The following is a 17,327-nucleotide window of genomic DNA, read 5'->3' as shown; positions in this document are numbered from 1 at the left end:
ATTTCTCACATCCTCAGAGAGTTCTTTGCCATGAGGTGCCATGTTGAATATCCAGTGGCCAGTATGAGAGAATTGTACCCAAAACACCAAATTTAACAGCCCTGCTCCCCATTTACACCTGGGACCTTGACACACGACACCAGGGAGGGACAACGACACATTTGGGCACAATTTGGACATGTTCACTGTGGGGTGTACTCACTTATGTTGCCAGCTATTTAGACATTAATGGCTGTGTGTTGAGTTATTTTCAGAAGACAGTAAATCTACACTGCTATACAAGTTGTACACTGACTACTCTAAGTTATACCCAAGTTTCATGTCTATAGTGTTGTCCCATGAAAAGATATAATGAAATATTTGCAGAAATGTGAGGGGTGTACTCACTTTTGTGATACACTGTATCTGTCTGTCTGTCTGTCTATATATCATTTGCTTATCTATATATCTGTCTGTCTGTCTGTCTGTCTGTCTATCTATCTATCTATCTATCTATCTATCTATCTATCTATCTATCTATCTATCTATCTATCTATCTATCTATCTATCTATCTCCTGTAAGTGTATCTGAGAGGTTTTGATCTCTCTCTGTTAGTTGGCGGTTCTCACGTGTTCTGATATGCAGTGAATCTGTAATGATCTAACGTGTTGGAATGGTGGATCTGGCAGGTTAGTCCGTCCTTCCCTTTATAAGTTCTTCACTCCTCCGTTATCAGGCTCCATCTGAGCTGATTAAAATAAAAGAGACTTCAGCATGTACACTTTCATTACTGCCCGAAGAATAAAAGGTACAATTATGGAAGCGTCTCTCTCTCCTGCCACCCGGCCCTGTCGTGACTTATTAGACGTCTCAGTCTAGGTGGCAGCTTCTCTTCCCTTAAATGTGAGAGGTCAGGCTAGTTATCAAGCTGATAATTAGATAACACCGGTGAGAGAGGCTGTTACTGGCTAGCTTTATTCAACTTCAGCTCTTCTAGCATGACTGCAATCAGGGATGAAGCCCAGTGTTTGTTTTAGTTACACTCAGTGTACGATGTGTTGGATGGTGATGTTTCATGATGCATGATTTAGCATAACTTGAGTGAGGATTCAGCGTGGGATTGGAACCAAAGCTCCCTAAAATGTTTCGAATTTAACAGTAAGACTCTTATTACAGTCTTTTCTTGCTTTCCTAGTTTGTGGCACAAATATAACAGCATCAATTTCTTACATTTATTATTTTTTATGCAAAATAGGAGTAGAGTAGGAGTAAAGGTCAGTGGTGTGAGACAGTTTAGATTTCACCAGGGAGTTCATCTGTTTATCTACAGAGGACTTAGAAAGTATTCAGACCTGTTTTGTACACTCTATTGTGTTCTGGATTCAGTTTTGAACTCAGGTAATTACCTATAATAACAAAGTGGAAAATGTTGTAGAGCTGGGCGGTATGACGGTACATTTAGTATATTGTCTTTGATTCCTCATACGGTATGGATTTTTCATATACCACCATACCGCAACACAGTTAATACAACAGCTGTAGCTTCAAATGCCAGCAAATCATATAATATTGTTCTCTACTAAAAGCGCTATGGAGCGTTGTGTAGATTAGATAGAGAGGTTTCTTGAATATGGTGAAAAAAATTAACAAAAACAGATGGAGGATGAAGAGAGGGAGACCAAATATGCACCAGAAGAACCTGCCAAATAAATGAGGCATGTCGGCATTTTAGAACAGATTAAAACATCTCTATACTGTACGGTTTATTGAGCCACGGCTGTTACAAACAACGACATTACGAACGCTCGTAACGATCCACATGTACAAGGACACGATTCCTCTATAGACAGTCGAGAAAGAAGCTTTCAGAGCAATAATTAAAACTCTGGATTCCTGGTTTGTCTTACGAGGCGAAAATACTTCAGGTCAGTCACTAAGCCAACGTTATAAGTGAACTGGAATCTGAGATATTTAAAGTCGTCCACTTTTCAAACGAGGTTTTATTTGTTAAATGAAGAGCTAAGGGTAATTGCACAATACTGAAATATTAAATAAACAATAAAAATTGTATTTATTGCAGCTGTTTCACGTGTACTGATTCCATCATATATTGTGTCATTTTTTGGGGCCAAATAAAACTTATAGTATCAAAACCTTCATTATATACATGGTGACATTAAAATGTTTTATATTATATGTACTTATGACAGTAAAATCAGCCACAGACATATAAAACGTCCCAATCATACAAAAAATACCGGGATATACTGCCAGAATCTTAAAAAATACCATTATATTTCATGAAACCATCAGGATCCTAAAGAATACCATAATACAAATTTTTGGTCATACCACCCAGCCCCATGTTGTTGTTTTTCTGAAAATGAATTAAACATGAAAGAGATTTTACTTTTCAGACCCTTGATTTAATACTACATAGAATGTTCCTTATTCCTACTAGCTTTGCGCACCCAGATTTGTTTAGTTTATCCCATTCTTCATAGCAGATCCACTCAAGCTTTGTTACTTTGGAGAGCGAGAGTCTTTTAACTGCCGTCTTTGGGTCTTTCTACAGATTTTTGATAAGGTTTCGGTGTGGGTTTGAGCTTAAGGGCTTTGCTCAATGGCCCAACAGTGGCGACCTGGCAGTGGTGAGGTTTAAACCAGCGACCTTTGGATTACTATCGATTGTTTCTCTGCTTTTAGATCCCAACTTAATACAAACCTCTTCAAGCTAGCCTACTACTAATCTTTCGAACTTGATTGGTACTACTACCCCCAATATTTGCCTAGCAGTGAGTACATTTTCCTGTTTAGAGATTGTATTGATTTTATGGGTGAGTTTGTACAGATTTTTTTTTATTTTATTGTATTGATTTTATTGTATTTATCTTATTGATTTCTATTAGATGTTAATGGTTTGTTGATGCCTGTTGCTTTCTTGCTTTTGTAAGGTGTCCCTGAGTGCTTTGAAAGGCGCCATAAATAAAATGGATTATTATTATTAGTATTACTAGTCCAGTACCTTAACTACTAGGCTAAGACTGCCTTAGATACATTTATATTTATATTTACATTTACTCTCATCATGGGCAACTTATGCCAAGTTTACACTTCACGACTTTCAAGTTGTTAAGATGGCTGTACAGTTCACAATAGACGACTGGATCTCTTGTAATCGGGAGTCTTTTAAGTCGTGGTTTACACACTACACTATTGATCAGTGATAGGGAGTCACACACTACACCGTCTATCACCAGGAGGAATCTCAGACAAGTCTGTCTGGTCTCCCAAACTACGTTTAGTCACGAAAACAAACGTGAGAAGTGACGAGGGGTTTAATGGGGCAAGAATCAAGTCAAGTTTATTTATACAGTGGTACCTCGGTATACGTCCGCTTTGGAATAAGTTCAACTTGGTATAAGTCCTGTTTGGACGCGAAACATTTAGCTTGGTTTACAACTTTTGTTTGGAATACGACTCGCGTGCTAGAACTTGTATGGGTGACAATGAGTCACGACACCACGCGCTACCCTTGTTTACCTCTAGGCAACATGAGGACCAACATGACATTCGCAAACTATTACACTATTTCTTGGAGGAAACACCCGCTTAATGATTAGGATTACTGTTTATATTAATCTGGACATTTCCATGTATAGTACATGACTTAAAATAGTGTTCAACCAAGTTTGTACTTTTTCTTTTCAGTGGCGTATTAATATGGAATGATGTGAGGTGGTCATAGGTGTGCCTATATCGGGGCTTTTACAACGGCTTTGAACGCAGCTCAGCCAATCAGATTTTAGGACCGGAACTATCCGTTTTATAAATTATTTTATACAACCCCATCAACGTATAATATGCCAATAACAATAGGATTTTTTTCATGGGAACGGATTAATCATTTTCCCTTTATTTCTTATGGGAAAAATTCGTTTGGTATAAGTCCAAGGATCTGGAGCGGATTAAGGACGTTTACCGAGGTACCACTGTATAGCGCTTTTCACAATGAACATTGTCTCAAAGCAACTTTACAGAATCCAGGACCGACAGACCAAAAACCCCTGTTGAGCAAACCGAGGGCGACAGTGGCAAGAAAAAACTCCCTTAAAATTACAGGAAAAAAACCTTGAGAGGAACCAGACTCAGCAGGGACCTCTGTCCTCTTTGGGTGGCCTGGAGGATACTTTAAATAAATAGGATTTACACAAATCATACAAACACAAAATTAAATTGAACTGAAAGTTATAACTAGCAAATAAATAAATATAGTCTGTGATCAAGTCCATTGTAAGTTCTGGACATTTTTGGTGCAAACACACCAGGTTCCCATCTCATTTAGTATTACAGAAGAGCTTCATCAAACTTCCTCACTCTGGTGCGAGTAGAAAACAGTGCAAGAACACAAATCTGACCTAAATCATAGGTAGAATTTACTTGTAAATGTGTAAGCCATGTCCAGCTGAGATGATGAGGATGAAGCTAACCCTGAGCCTGTGTTGAGAATCGATGGCTGTTTGTTTCTCAGCAGCAGCAGTAATAAGGAGGACGGGTGGCTAAAGCGCTCTCAGGGATTATTAGAAATGCATTGTCATGCAGCAATTTGGGGCTTCACAGTTCATGAGATTCATGAATAACTAAATTAATATCACCTATAATGTTGCCCGCTCAGGCATAATATTATATTAACAACACACGCCTCTACGTATGGACCTGGATAATCTTATTAAGAAGACGGAGTGCTCGCCTTCTCGTTTTACGATTGTTAATGGATATACCGCTACAGGCTTCTCATTAAGGCCTGTTTGTATAACTCGCCTTATTCTTTATGTATCTCTCCAGCTATCATCGTCGTCTGATGTCTCTGTACGGTTACTCGCGGGGTAAACGACTTTCTGCTCGTGTGTTGTGCTGTTTTCTTCCTCTGCTCATGCACCGAAACAACAGCAGAGTGAAATGCATAAATGTCATCCTGGCTTAACGTCGTTTTCTTTTCAATCCGAAGCACTGATCGCAGGAAAAATTTGATTTCCACTCAGGCGTGTCAATCGTTTGTTTCCCACTCGTTTCTTTATGAATTTATAAATATAAATTTAAAAGAATAAGTTTAAATTAGAAAGCTATTATACTTTATATTTATTATTATTATTATTATTATTATTATTATTATTATTATTATTATTCATTCATTCATTCATTGTCAGTTTTACCACTGCTTTATTCTGTTCCGGGTCAGGGTGGGTTCGAATCACTCTCTGGACAGGTCGCCAGTCCATCACAGGGCAAACACACACTCGCACACATACGCAGGGTGACTTTAGTGTCTCCTGTTAATCTGACTGCATGTCTTTGGACAGTGGGAGAAAACCGGAACACCCGAAGGAAACCCACGCAGACACATGCGAAGGGAGGTCATGCAAACTTTACACAGAAAGGACCCGGGCTGCTCCATCTGGGAATTGAACCCAGGACCTTCTGGCTACCCACTGAGCCACCAAGTTGCAATGTTGTTATTATTATTATTATTATTATAAATTATTATTATTATTATTATTATTATTATTATTATTATCATTATTATTATTAATTATTATTATTATTATTCATTATTATTATTATTATCATTGAAATAATAATAATGATAATAATAATAATAATAATTATTATTATTATTATTTGTTTATTTATATATTCATTTATTTATTTAAATATTTATATATTTACATATTTTTTTATTTTTTTATTTTTATTGATTTTTGTATTTATTTTAAACAACATCTGTAAACAGGGATGTATGTATGGGATGAGAATTAAAGTCGGTCATTAGGGAAAAAAGTGCAAATAGGCCAAAATCACGATCTACTGGACAGTATGACACAAACACAAGTGGGCAAAATGTCAAAATAAAGTTACTTTATTTATTGGGCGGCACAATGGCTAAGTGGGTAGCACTGTCACCTCACAGCAGAAAGGTCCTGGGTTTAATCCCCAGGTGGGGCGGTCCGGGTCCTTTCTGTGTGGTTTGCATGTTCTCCCTGTGTCCACGTGGGTTTCCTCTGGGTGCTCCGGTTTCCTCCTACAGTCCAAAGATGTGCAAGTGAGGTGAATTGGAGACACAAAATTGTCCAAGACTGTTTGATATAACCTTGTGAACTGATAAACCTTTAATGAGTAACTACCGTTCCTGTCGTGAACGTAGCAAAAGTGTAAAACATGACGTTAAAATCCTAATAAACAAACAAACAAACTTTATTTATTTATTTTATTTATTCTATTTAAAAAAAATAGTAAGTCAATCAAGCGAGCTTTACAATGCAGTGGTCTTAGAAGCTGCTGTTTAAGAACAGCAGTTCAAATTTTTTTCTTGTAATCTAGTCGTATCCGATTACCCGATCACATTTTGCTTCCTCTGTTGCTGCTGACCTCCACTCCTGACCGAGGAGAGCCATAACTAACACATGCCCCCTCCAAACATATGCAGTAGCCGACCACTTCTTTTCACCTGCATTAGTTTGGTTCAAATTTACTGATCTCCTTTATTTCCCCATCTCTGTGCAGGCGCCATCGATCAACCAGCAGAGGTCGTAATTACCACTGAGCCACCCGAGCACCCCAGACTTTGACCATGACAATTCAAAGCATAAACAGAATTTCAGTATTTAACCGCTTGTATTTCATTCCTGGCTGTGTTTACAGGTGTTTAGTAGGATGGGTATCCCTCAGGTGAGAAACCCAGATCTTCCTCCTTCTGATCAGATGCCCGAGAGCTACCATTCCAAAATAGCTCTGATTGGCTGCGGCCCTGCCAGCATCAGCTGCGCTTCCTTCCTGGCTCGTCTCGGCTACGACGATGTGACAGTTTTCGAGAAGGAGAAGTACGTCGGCGGACTGAGGTAGGCCCCCAGGATTCGGATCCTTTTATTCTCATTTCGTCGTCATTGTCTTCTGCCTTGTGTTAGTGTACATTGATATGATATGCGGCAAAACCGCGAGCCTCGCCGCAAACCACCGCTTTTATAAAGTGTGAATATGAGATAAATCTGCATTTGTGTGGAATAAGCTTCAAATCCAGTCTGAAAGCTCCACATGTGTCTGTGTTCATCTGTATTTTCCTCACTGTTTCACTTTTAAACTTGTGTTACAGCTCGAGGTTCTGAGAAATTGTGAGAATCAGCTTCTCAGAGTCTAAAACGCGAGTCTAAATGTGGTTTAATGTACTAAAAGAATATCCCACTTTTTTTTTGCTCTTTTAATATGATGTTCTGTGTGGTTTCAGCCTTGTAACCCTTAACACAATAACAATCATAATAATATTAAAGTATCGGTATCAGTTTCGGCAGTTGTGTATCGGAACTGAAACACTGTGGATCGGCCCGTCACTAATTATTACTGATCATAAGTTCTCTCCACTAATGTAATTCCTCACTCAGTGTTTTAGTACAATAAGTCACGTTAAGCATTGTTCTTACGGCCTGAGTCGCTTTTACCGCATCATATCAAACAGTTCGTCTCATTGGAGGAGCTTTAAAAAGGTCAGCAGCAAACTGCGTCATAGTTCAATCCATAGGAAACAAGTCTAAGCGGTTTTGCCGCTTCTCATGTGAATGCGCCCTTACCGAAGCCTCAGAGCGCTCAGACCAGCCCTGATCGATATGGAGAGCGTTCCTTAAGGTCAGAATAATTAACAAATGGTCTTTGTAATTGGGAATATTCATCTCTCAAATGCCGAGGTAGAGCGGGGTTATCAATTACGCCCTGGCGCTCTCACCCCGGTCAGCCCGTCTGTGGTGGGGAGCCCTGTGCACGTCCGGATGAGCTTCACAGGTCCAGCGAGCCGCGGTGAATTACAATGAGGAGATGAAGTTTGACAGCGAGATGAGATTCCAGACCTCTAGCACATCAAATGGAATAAGAGAAGAAAATAGCCAGAGTGTTTTTATATATATATATATATATACTGTTTTATTTTATAATTTTCCACGACTATCGGTCTCCCGCTGCCTCTCTCTCTTCCTCATTCTCTTTTTTTACCTGGTGTATTTCGTTTAAGTTCTTCAGAGATCCCTCAGTTCCGGCTTCCGTACGAGGTGGTGCAGTTCGAGCTGGACCTGATGAAAGACCTGGGAGTGAAGGTAATGAGCGCCATCTCACCTCTTATACACCTCGGCCGGCCTATCGCCGTCCCTCTCGCCGGCGACACTCGCGCACTCTTTCATTCGCTTCACTTTCTCTTATTTCTTTCTCCTCGCGTCCTCCGTTGGCTTTCCGTCGCTCCCTCCTCTCTCTCTCTCTCTCTCCTGCTCACATCAGAGGCTATGGAAGGTGACAGGTCTCGGGGAGGATCGGCAGCCCAAATGTCAGCCGCATTAATAAAGAACAATTAAAAGCTGCATTAGGGAGGCGGGCGGCGGCGCATGCCGGTCTGGGCGCTGGCTCGCTGGCTCGTCTGTCTGTTGCCTGAATGCCACTGTGGTGAGAAAGGGCAATCGATAGTCCTCTTCCTCCTGCACACCTGCTCAGCATTCATCCTGCACAGGAAATGCTTTTTTTCTCCCAGTTGCTGGAAAGGTGGCGAGCTGGGACGGAGGGGGGCTACCCGATAACGAAATCTGCATGCACGCCGCTGCTGTAAAAAGAGGAGAGGAGGGAGGGACAGACCGTCTGAGGTTTAGGCTCGTCTGTGTTTGTGAAGAGGCATCACTGTTTTCAGATCCTGCTTAACAAAACGATACATAAAATAATAATAATAATGATGTTGAGGCACAGTGACTCGGTGGGTAGCACTGTCACCTCACAGACAGAAGGTCCTGGATTCGATTCTCAGGTGGAGCAATCTGGGTCCTTTCTGTGTGGAGTTTTCATGTTCTCCCCGTGACTGTGTGGGTTTCCCCTGGGTGCTCCGGTTTCCTCCCACAGTCTTAAGACATTCAGTCAGCCATGGGTATATGTGGGTGTGAGTGTGTGTGTGTGTGTGTGTGTGTATACACATATAGAAGCACTTTGTAGTTCTACAATTACTGACTTGTTTCTCTACATACTTATTTTTCCTGCTTTTACCCTGTTCTTCAATGGTCAGGACCCCCACAGGACCCCCACAGAGCAGGTATTATTTAGGTGATGCTTTGTTAGCCCCCTTTCATGCTGTTCTTCAATGGTCAGGATTGTCCCAGGTATTATTTGGATCATTCTCAACACTGCAGTGACACTGACATGGTGGTGGTGTGTTAGTGTGTGTTGTGCTGGTATGAGTGGATCAGACACAGCAGCGCTGCTGGAGTTTTTAAATACCGTGTCCACTCACTGTCCACTCTATTAGACACTCCTACCTAGTTGGTCCACCTTGTAGATGTAAAGTCAGAGACGATCGCTCATCTATTGCTGCTGTTTGAGTTGGTCATCTTCTAGACCTTCATCAGTGGTCACGCTTCATGTGGGCCAGTGATAGCTCAGTGGTTAAGGTACTGGACTAGTAAACAGAAGGTTGCCGGTTCAAGCCCCGCCACCACCAAGTTGCCTGTTGGGTCCCTGAGCAAGGCCCTTAACCCTCAATTGCTCATTGTGTTCCGCTCACTGTGTAAGTCGCTTTGGATAAAAGCGTCTGCTAAATGCTGAAAATGTAAATGTAAATGGTCACAGGACGCTGCCCACGGGGCGCTGTTGGCTGGATATATTTGGTTGGTGGACTTCTCTTCATTATTACTGCTCATAAGTTCTCTCCACTAATGAAATTCCTCACTCGTTGTAAACATTAAATGCAAACTGCATTAGCAAACAATTCAATAATTTCTTTCCACTACCAAACAATACAGATGTTTCAGGTATTTTGCCCTCAGTGCATAATATTATTGAAAGTTTTAGAGAATTCAAAGAAATTCTAAATCCTTTAATCCCTCGAAAGCCTTCGTTATGCTTCCTGGGTGTCTGTGAATACTTTGTCATTGTTATTGTGAACAGTTTGGCAGTCACAGCATCCATAAACACGAGTTAAAACGTTCTACACAAACCCTGCCAGCTTCACTTGGCTAAGCTTCGACTTTAAATGGACTGTTGTGTAGTGGAAACACGTTTTGTGTTCAGGTATTTTAACTCGTCCACTTTCATCACCTCAACTCTCATTCACACACTTTTTTACTCCTGTTTTCTCTCCAGTACATCTCTCCATCTCTTCAGTTTCTTTTCAACCTGCTTGCTACTCTCACTACAAATACAAGCCGAATAAGCAGAGCTTATAGCAGAGTAAGCACAGTTAACAAATAAAAATAATACAAAGCCAAATAAAAAAAAGTTGAGACAGTATGGAAAATGCAAATAAAATAAACATGCAATGTTACTTTCATTTACTTTGACTTTTATTTGATGTCAGTATTGTGGTCAAATGAATCAGCATTCCAGGTCTTTTTTGGAAAAAAAAGGACACTGTGTGCTCCGGACCAAAGATGAAAAGGATCCAGACTGTTATCAGCAACAAGTCCAAAAGCCAGGATCTGTCATGGTATGGGAGTGTGTCAGTACCAGGGTCTGTCATGGTATGGGAGTGTGTCAGTATCAGGGTCTGTCATGGTATGGGGGTGTGTCAGTACCAGGGTCTGTCATGGTATAGGGTGTGTCAGTACCAGGGTCTGTCATGGTATGGGGGTGTGTCAGTACCAGGGTCTGTCATGGTATGGGGGTGTGTCAGTACCAGGGTCTGTCATGGTATAGGGTGTGTCAGTACCAGGGTCTGTCATGGTATGGGGGTGTGTCAGTACCAGGGTCTGTCATGGTATGGGGGTGTGTCAGTACCAGGGTCTGTCATGGTATGGGGGTGTGTCAGTACCAGGGTCTGTCATGGTATGGGGGTGTGTCAGTACCAGGGTCTGTCATGGTATGGGGGTGTGTCAATACTAGGGTCTGTCATGGTATGGGGTGTGTCAGTACCAGGGTCTGTCATGGTATGGGGGTGTGTCAGTACCAGGGTCTGTCATGGTATGGGGGTGTGTCAGTACCAGGGTCTGTCATGGTATGGGGGTGTGTCAGTACCAGGGTCTGTCATGGTATGGGGGGGTGTCAGTGCCCTTGGCAAAGGTCAGTAACACTTCTGTGATGCAGCATTAATGCAGAAAAGTACATTGAGATCTTAGAGCAACATGTGCTGCCTTCAAGACGTCGTCTTTTCCAGGGACGTCCAGCATTTTTCAACAAGACGATGCAAAACCACCTGCTGCACACATTACAAAGGCATGGCTGAGGAAGAAGAGGGTACGGGTGCTGGACTGGCCTGCCTGCAGTCCTGACCTGTACCCAATAGAGAACGTGTGGAGAATTTTGAAAGGAAAAATGAGACAACGACGACCCCGTACTGTTGCACATCTTAAGACGTGTTTGCAGGAAGAACGAGACAAAATAAAAGCTGAAACACTAAATCACTTGGTCTCCTCGGTTAAGTGTGGTGAAAAGGAACTGCATCGTTACAAAGTGGTAAATGCTTTACTGTCCCAACTTTTTTTGGAATGTGTTGCAGGCCTGAAATGCAGGAATGGATGTTTATTAATGAATGAAATGAAGTTGAGCAGATAAAACATGAAATATCTCAGGTTCATCCTGTCTGACATCAAATAAAAGTCAAAGTTAATGTAAGAAACTCTGTGTTTTTTTATTATTTGCTTTTTCCATGCTGTCCCAACTTTTTCTGATTTGGAGTTGTAAATAAATTGCTATGGTAGAACAGTAAGTGTCTTCCTTCTGTTTTCATTTTATTGGATTTATAATTTACCGCTTGTTGTCTTTATTTGCATTTCACACACAGTCCCAACTATTCTGGATAGTTTTATTAATATTGTGTAAATGGGGCGTCATGGTGGTTTGGTGGGTAGCACTGTCACCTCACAGCAAGAAGGTCCTGGGTTCGATCCCCACGTGGGGCGATCCGGGTCCTTTCTGTGTGGAGTTTGCATGTTCTCCCCGCGTCTGTCTGGGTTTTCTCCTGGAGCTTTGTTTTCCTCCCACAGTCTAAAGACGTGCAAGTGAGGTGAACCGGAGACACAAAATTGTCCATTGACTGTGTTTGATATTAAACAATTATAAAACGGATAGTTCCGGTCCTAAAATCTGATTGGCTGAGCCGCGTTCGAAGCCGTTGTAAAATCCCCGATATACGCGCACCTATGACCACCTCACATCATTCCATATTAATACGCCACTGAAAAGAAAAAGTACAAACTTGGTTGAACACTATTTTTAATCATGTACTATACATGGAAAAGATTAATATAAACAGTAATCCTAATCATTAAGCGGGTGTTTCGTGACCACCGTTTTATAAAAGCAATAACAAAACATCCTTCCCCGTGATAAAATCGCAGTAACGCACGGTCTCTCGTGGCTTATTGCTTTAGTAACTACCTGTCCTGTCATAAATGTAACCAAAGTGTGTAAAGCATGATGTGAAAATCCTAATAAATAAATATTATGATAGCGTGTGATTTGGGTCGTAGCTTGTTTCACTTATCTTACATTTATTTGAATAATTGAGTGTCGGAGGTGACCCGTCCTGTCCCACCTCAGACGAGTATTTGTACATTCTGACTGTGTGCTGACCTTCTTCTCCGCTAGGTCGTCTGCGAACAAGGACTCGGCCGGGATGGAATTACTCTACAGACGCTGAAAGAGGAGGGATATAAAGCTGTTTTCATTGGAATCGGTCAGTTTATCATATTTTCCTCACACACACACACACACACACACACACACACACACACACACGACGTGAGGATAAGTGAAGGTGCTGAGAGCAGTTTGCAGTGCAGGTGGCTCATTGCTCTGTGAATGCTCACCGATGATTCACTCCACAATGGCTTCCTCTCCTCTCTGCCAGGAACTCCATTCGCGTCTCATTTTCCTGGCCGATCTGCCCCACTGTGTCCTACAGGGCCGAGCTAACAGCACATCCTGCGTCTCAGTGGTGGATGTGTTGCTCTCCTGTTGGGTTCCTTTTGTACACCCTGCCACGCCCGGCCCTTTACCAGCCCCCCGCTGAGCTATTCACTCCTCTCACTTGTTGCCCCTAATGCTCATAACCATCAGACGTTATCAGCCTCCCTATTTTGCCTGGGTTAACTGCTGAAAACTATAGGACTATAGGAATGATGATATTTTTTATTGTGTGTGTGTGTGTGTGTGTGTGTTTGCTTCGTGATGGACTGGCGACTGGTTCAGGGTGTTTCCTACCTTTCGAGCAATTGGTTTAAGGGCCTTGCTCAGGGGCCCAACAATCGCAACTTGGCCGTAGTGGGGCTTAAACCGACAACCTTCTGAATTCTAGTCCACTACGTACAGATGCTTTTATCCGAAGCAACTTATAGTGCTGTTACAAGCTACAATCACAGGCTTAAGGGCCTTGCTCAAGGGTCCAACAGTGGCAACTTGGCCGTGGTGGGGCTTAAACCTAGAACCTTCTGATTTCTAGTCCACTATCTTAACCACTTGGCTACCACTGCACTACATACGTTCACATTTTCTGCATTTTGGAGATGCTTTTATCCAAAGCGACTTACAGTGCTGTTACAGGCTACAGTCTAAGCAGTTGAAGGTTGAGGGCCTTACTCAAGGGCCCAACAGTGGCAACGTTGGGCAACAGTGGTGGGGTTTGAACCAACAACCTCCTGAATTTTAGTCCAGTATCATAACCATTCCTCTACATGCATTTACCTTTTTTTCTATTCTACAGATGCTTTTATCCAAAGCGACTTACAGTGCTGTTTTAGGATGCAGTCACAGGCATAAGGGCCTTGCTCAAGGGTACAACAATGGCAACTTGGCCGTGGTGGGGCTTGAACCGACAACCTTTTGAGTTCTAGTCCACTATCTTAACCACAATTAAATTTTTGCCATTTTGCAGGCACTTTTATCCAAAGCGACTTACAGTGTTGTTACAAGCTACAGTCTCAGGGTTAAGGGCCTTGCTCAAGGGTCCAACAATGGCAACTTGGCTGTGGTGGGGCTTAAACCTACAACCTTCTGAATTCTAGTCCACCATCTTAACCACCGAGCTAACACTGCACTACATACATTTACATTTTGGAGATGCTTTTATCCAAAGCGACGTACAGTACTGTTACAGGCTACAGTCTAAGCAATTGAAGGTTAGGGGCCTTACTCAAGGGCCCATCAGTGGCAACGTTGGGCAACAGTGGTGGGGCTTGAACCAACAACCTCCTGAATTTTAGTCCAGTATCATAACCATTCCTCTACCTTTTTTGCTATTCTACAGATGCTTTTATCCAAAGCGACTTACAGTACTGTTACAGGCTACAGTCTCAGGGTTAAGGGCCTTGCTCAAGGGCCCAACAATGGCAACTTGGCAGTGGTGGGGCTTGAACCAACATCCTTCTGAATTCTAGTCCATTATCTTATCCACAATTACATTGGTATTTTTCAGGTGCTTTTATTCAAAGGTTAAGGGCCTTGCTCAAGGGCCCAACAGTGGCAACGTTGGGCAACAGTAGTGGGGCTTGAACCAACAACCTTCTGAATTCTAGTCCACTATCTTAACCACTGAGCTACCACTGCCCTACATATGTTTGGATAAAAGGGACTTACAGTACTGTGACAGGCTACAGTCTAAGCAATTGAGGGATAAGGGCCTTGCTCAAGGGCCCAATAGTGGGCAACAGTGGTGGGGCTTGAACCCACAACCTTCTGAATTCTAGTCCACTAGTTTAACCACTGAGCCACCACTGCCCTACATACGTTTACATTGTCAGCATTTAGCAGACGCTTCTATATAAAGCGACGTACAGTACTGTGACAGTATACAGTCTAAGCAATTGAGGGATAAGGGCCTCGCTCAAGGGCCCAACAGTGGCAATCTGGCAGGTTAGATTACTAGATTACTAGCCCTAAAATAATTATTAAGAAGACATTTACATCTTCTTTTGAGTTTTATACGAAGAGTTAAAATGCTAAAAGGAACAAGTAGCTGTTGAACAGTGAGCAGGACGAATCTGTCGAGGATTTTGATAAATGATGAGATAACGGACGGCTTTAGCGCTCTCAGCTTTTCTGGCTCTACTGTACAGTGTTTGTTTATCCTTCATCTTCTGTATCGACTCTCAGAAGTGCGCGATACATAATACATAACCTCTGACGTTCTGAATCAATTACTGATTATCATAGTGACGGTGCCAGTGAAGTCCACAGCTCACTTCATATCTGCTTTACTGACGCTGCTTTGTAGTTCTGAGCTGGCGTGCCTATTTATCAGAACCCCCCCACCACCACCAACCCCCCCCCCCCCCATACACACCACCACCATCTTATTTCTCTGTCTGACTGAGCCAAGGAATACATTATCATTCAATTACTGACACCCCTGCGTTTAGTGCTTTACACCCAGCTTTTACCCACATAACATCTTTTTTTATTATGTTTAATGAGATCTGAGAATTCAGAGTATAAAATTAGAGATCACTGCTCAGTACTGAAGCTCTCCAGATCCTTCCAGATTCTTCACACCTTCTTTGTTTGTTCTGTAGACTCTGTTTGTTCTGTTTGGTATTTTGGTATGGTGAATAGTAAACAACGTTTGCCACAGGAACTTTTTAAAATAAAAGTAAATAAATAATAAATAAATAAATAAATTAAGAAATAAATTAAGAAATAAATTAAGAAATAAATAATAATAATAATAAATAAACAATAAAATAAATAAATAAATAATAAAAAATAAATAATAAAATATAAAATATAATAATTAATAACAACACAACAATAATAAATAAATAAATAATAAAATATATTAATAAGAATAAATAAATAAATATCAATAATAATAATAATAATAATAACAAACAACAAAGATAACTAAGTAAATATATAAATAAATAAATAATAAAATATATTAATAAGAATAAATACATACCAATAATAATAATAATAATAATAATAATAATAACATATATTAATAAGAATAAATACATATCAATAATAATAATAATAATAATAACAATAATGCATTTTTATCATCATTTGAGCATAGTAACATATGATTGAGGCCTTTTTCTGTTACTCTATGGTTTTTTTTGTAACATGAAACTACATATTTCCTGTAATGTTTACAATTTTCTGAATAAAAAGCCTTAAAAAAATGGGTGTGTCCTTCAGGTGTGAAAAGCACAAAAATAGGCCTGACAGTTATGGGATTAAACCAAATCTGAATGGAGTTTAATTCGGGGACTTACGGCGGTCACGGCCATACAAGTCATACAAGTAAATAAATATACACTGAAATATGATACTGATCATTTAATGGCCCTAAAATCATGACAAAATTTCCATGTTTATTAAATATTCAAATAGAAATGATTCATTTTGTAGTTAAACTAATCACACAAACTGATCATACAAACAAACAGTAATGGAATAAAGGGTTCATATTTTATTTATCAAAATTAAAATCACTGTAACTGGAAATAAATGTGCAGCATGCTTGTACGGTGACTAAAGCACAGAACACAGGCTTATTATACACGTTATGTTAAAAAATTGGTGGTGCTCCAGCTAGCACACCAGAGCTGACATTTTGAACTCATCGGTTTGAAACTCAGCTCTGCCATCCGGCTGGGCTGGGCAGCTACATCAACACTGATTGGCTTGTTGTTCATACAGGGTGGGAAGCCGGATAGGGACCCGAGGAATAATGCTGATCACGTTGTGGCTCTCTGTACACAAAGCTGATCGGCATATGAACTCGCTGCATGCTCTGACATAGTGGTAGGCTATTTTATGTTTTGTATGGGTGTTTGTGTATTTTATGTGCATAGATTTAGGAAACATTATGTGAAAGGAATTACTGTACTGGACTCTCTTCATTTAATGGGGGCGTTGATGCTCTCAGGGTAAGAACAAGTGTAGATATAGGATTGGATAGGTCATAGGCCTGTGATTTTTAGCTCCATTTTTGGAGCTGCACTGTCCAGCACAGTTCCAGGTACTTATCCTCAACGAGAGATGCTCGCCTGTTGAATTTGTGGACACTATTGTGCGTTCCTCTGTTGTTCTCTATCACAGTTTTCTACGGTGCTGCTGTGAGCATGTGCAGTCATGAGAAGCGGTGTTCACAGCAGGTTTATAAAATAGACATGATATAAATAAATATAATTTTATGATCAGGTTGTGAAACTGTAAAATGAAGCTATTTTTTGTTTTTGTTTTATTGTCCTCCACCGTCTTTAACAGAACCAAAAATGTAAAACGGCTCGTTTTCCTAATTTTCAATTTTGGTTTTTGAAAGGAAAACCGAATGACCAAAGGCACACGGACCTAAAATGCCCATTCACAACATTTACAAAATCCCTAATCCCATCCT

General features: G+C 40.8%; 1 protein-coding gene across 2 annotated transcripts in view; it reads left to right on the top strand.

Moving 5' to 3' along the window:
- dpyda.1 (dihydropyrimidine dehydrogenase a, tandem duplicate 1) overlaps positions 1–17,327 on the top strand; it is a 358,262-nt gene that overhangs the window by 107,968 nt on the left and 232,967 nt on the right. For both annotated transcript variants that reach the window (XM_062991432.1, XM_062991433.1), the window contains exons 7-9: positions 6,680–6,876; positions 8,034–8,115; positions 12,575–12,662. In XM_062991432.1, the coding sequence (XP_062847502.1) occupies positions 6,680–6,876; positions 8,034–8,115; positions 12,575–12,662 (367 nt within the window). The remainder of the gene's footprint in view (positions 1–6,679; positions 6,877–8,033; positions 8,116–12,574; positions 12,663–17,327) is intronic.

The sequence above is a fragment of the Trichomycterus rosablanca genome, chromosome 3 (genome assembly GCF_030014385.1).
Source record: "Trichomycterus rosablanca isolate fTriRos1 chromosome 3, fTriRos1.hap1, whole genome shotgun sequence".
Taxonomy (NCBI): Eukaryota; Metazoa; Chordata; class Actinopteri; order Siluriformes; family Trichomycteridae; genus Trichomycterus; species Trichomycterus rosablanca.
This window is presented reverse-complemented; position numbering and strand designations above follow the sequence as displayed.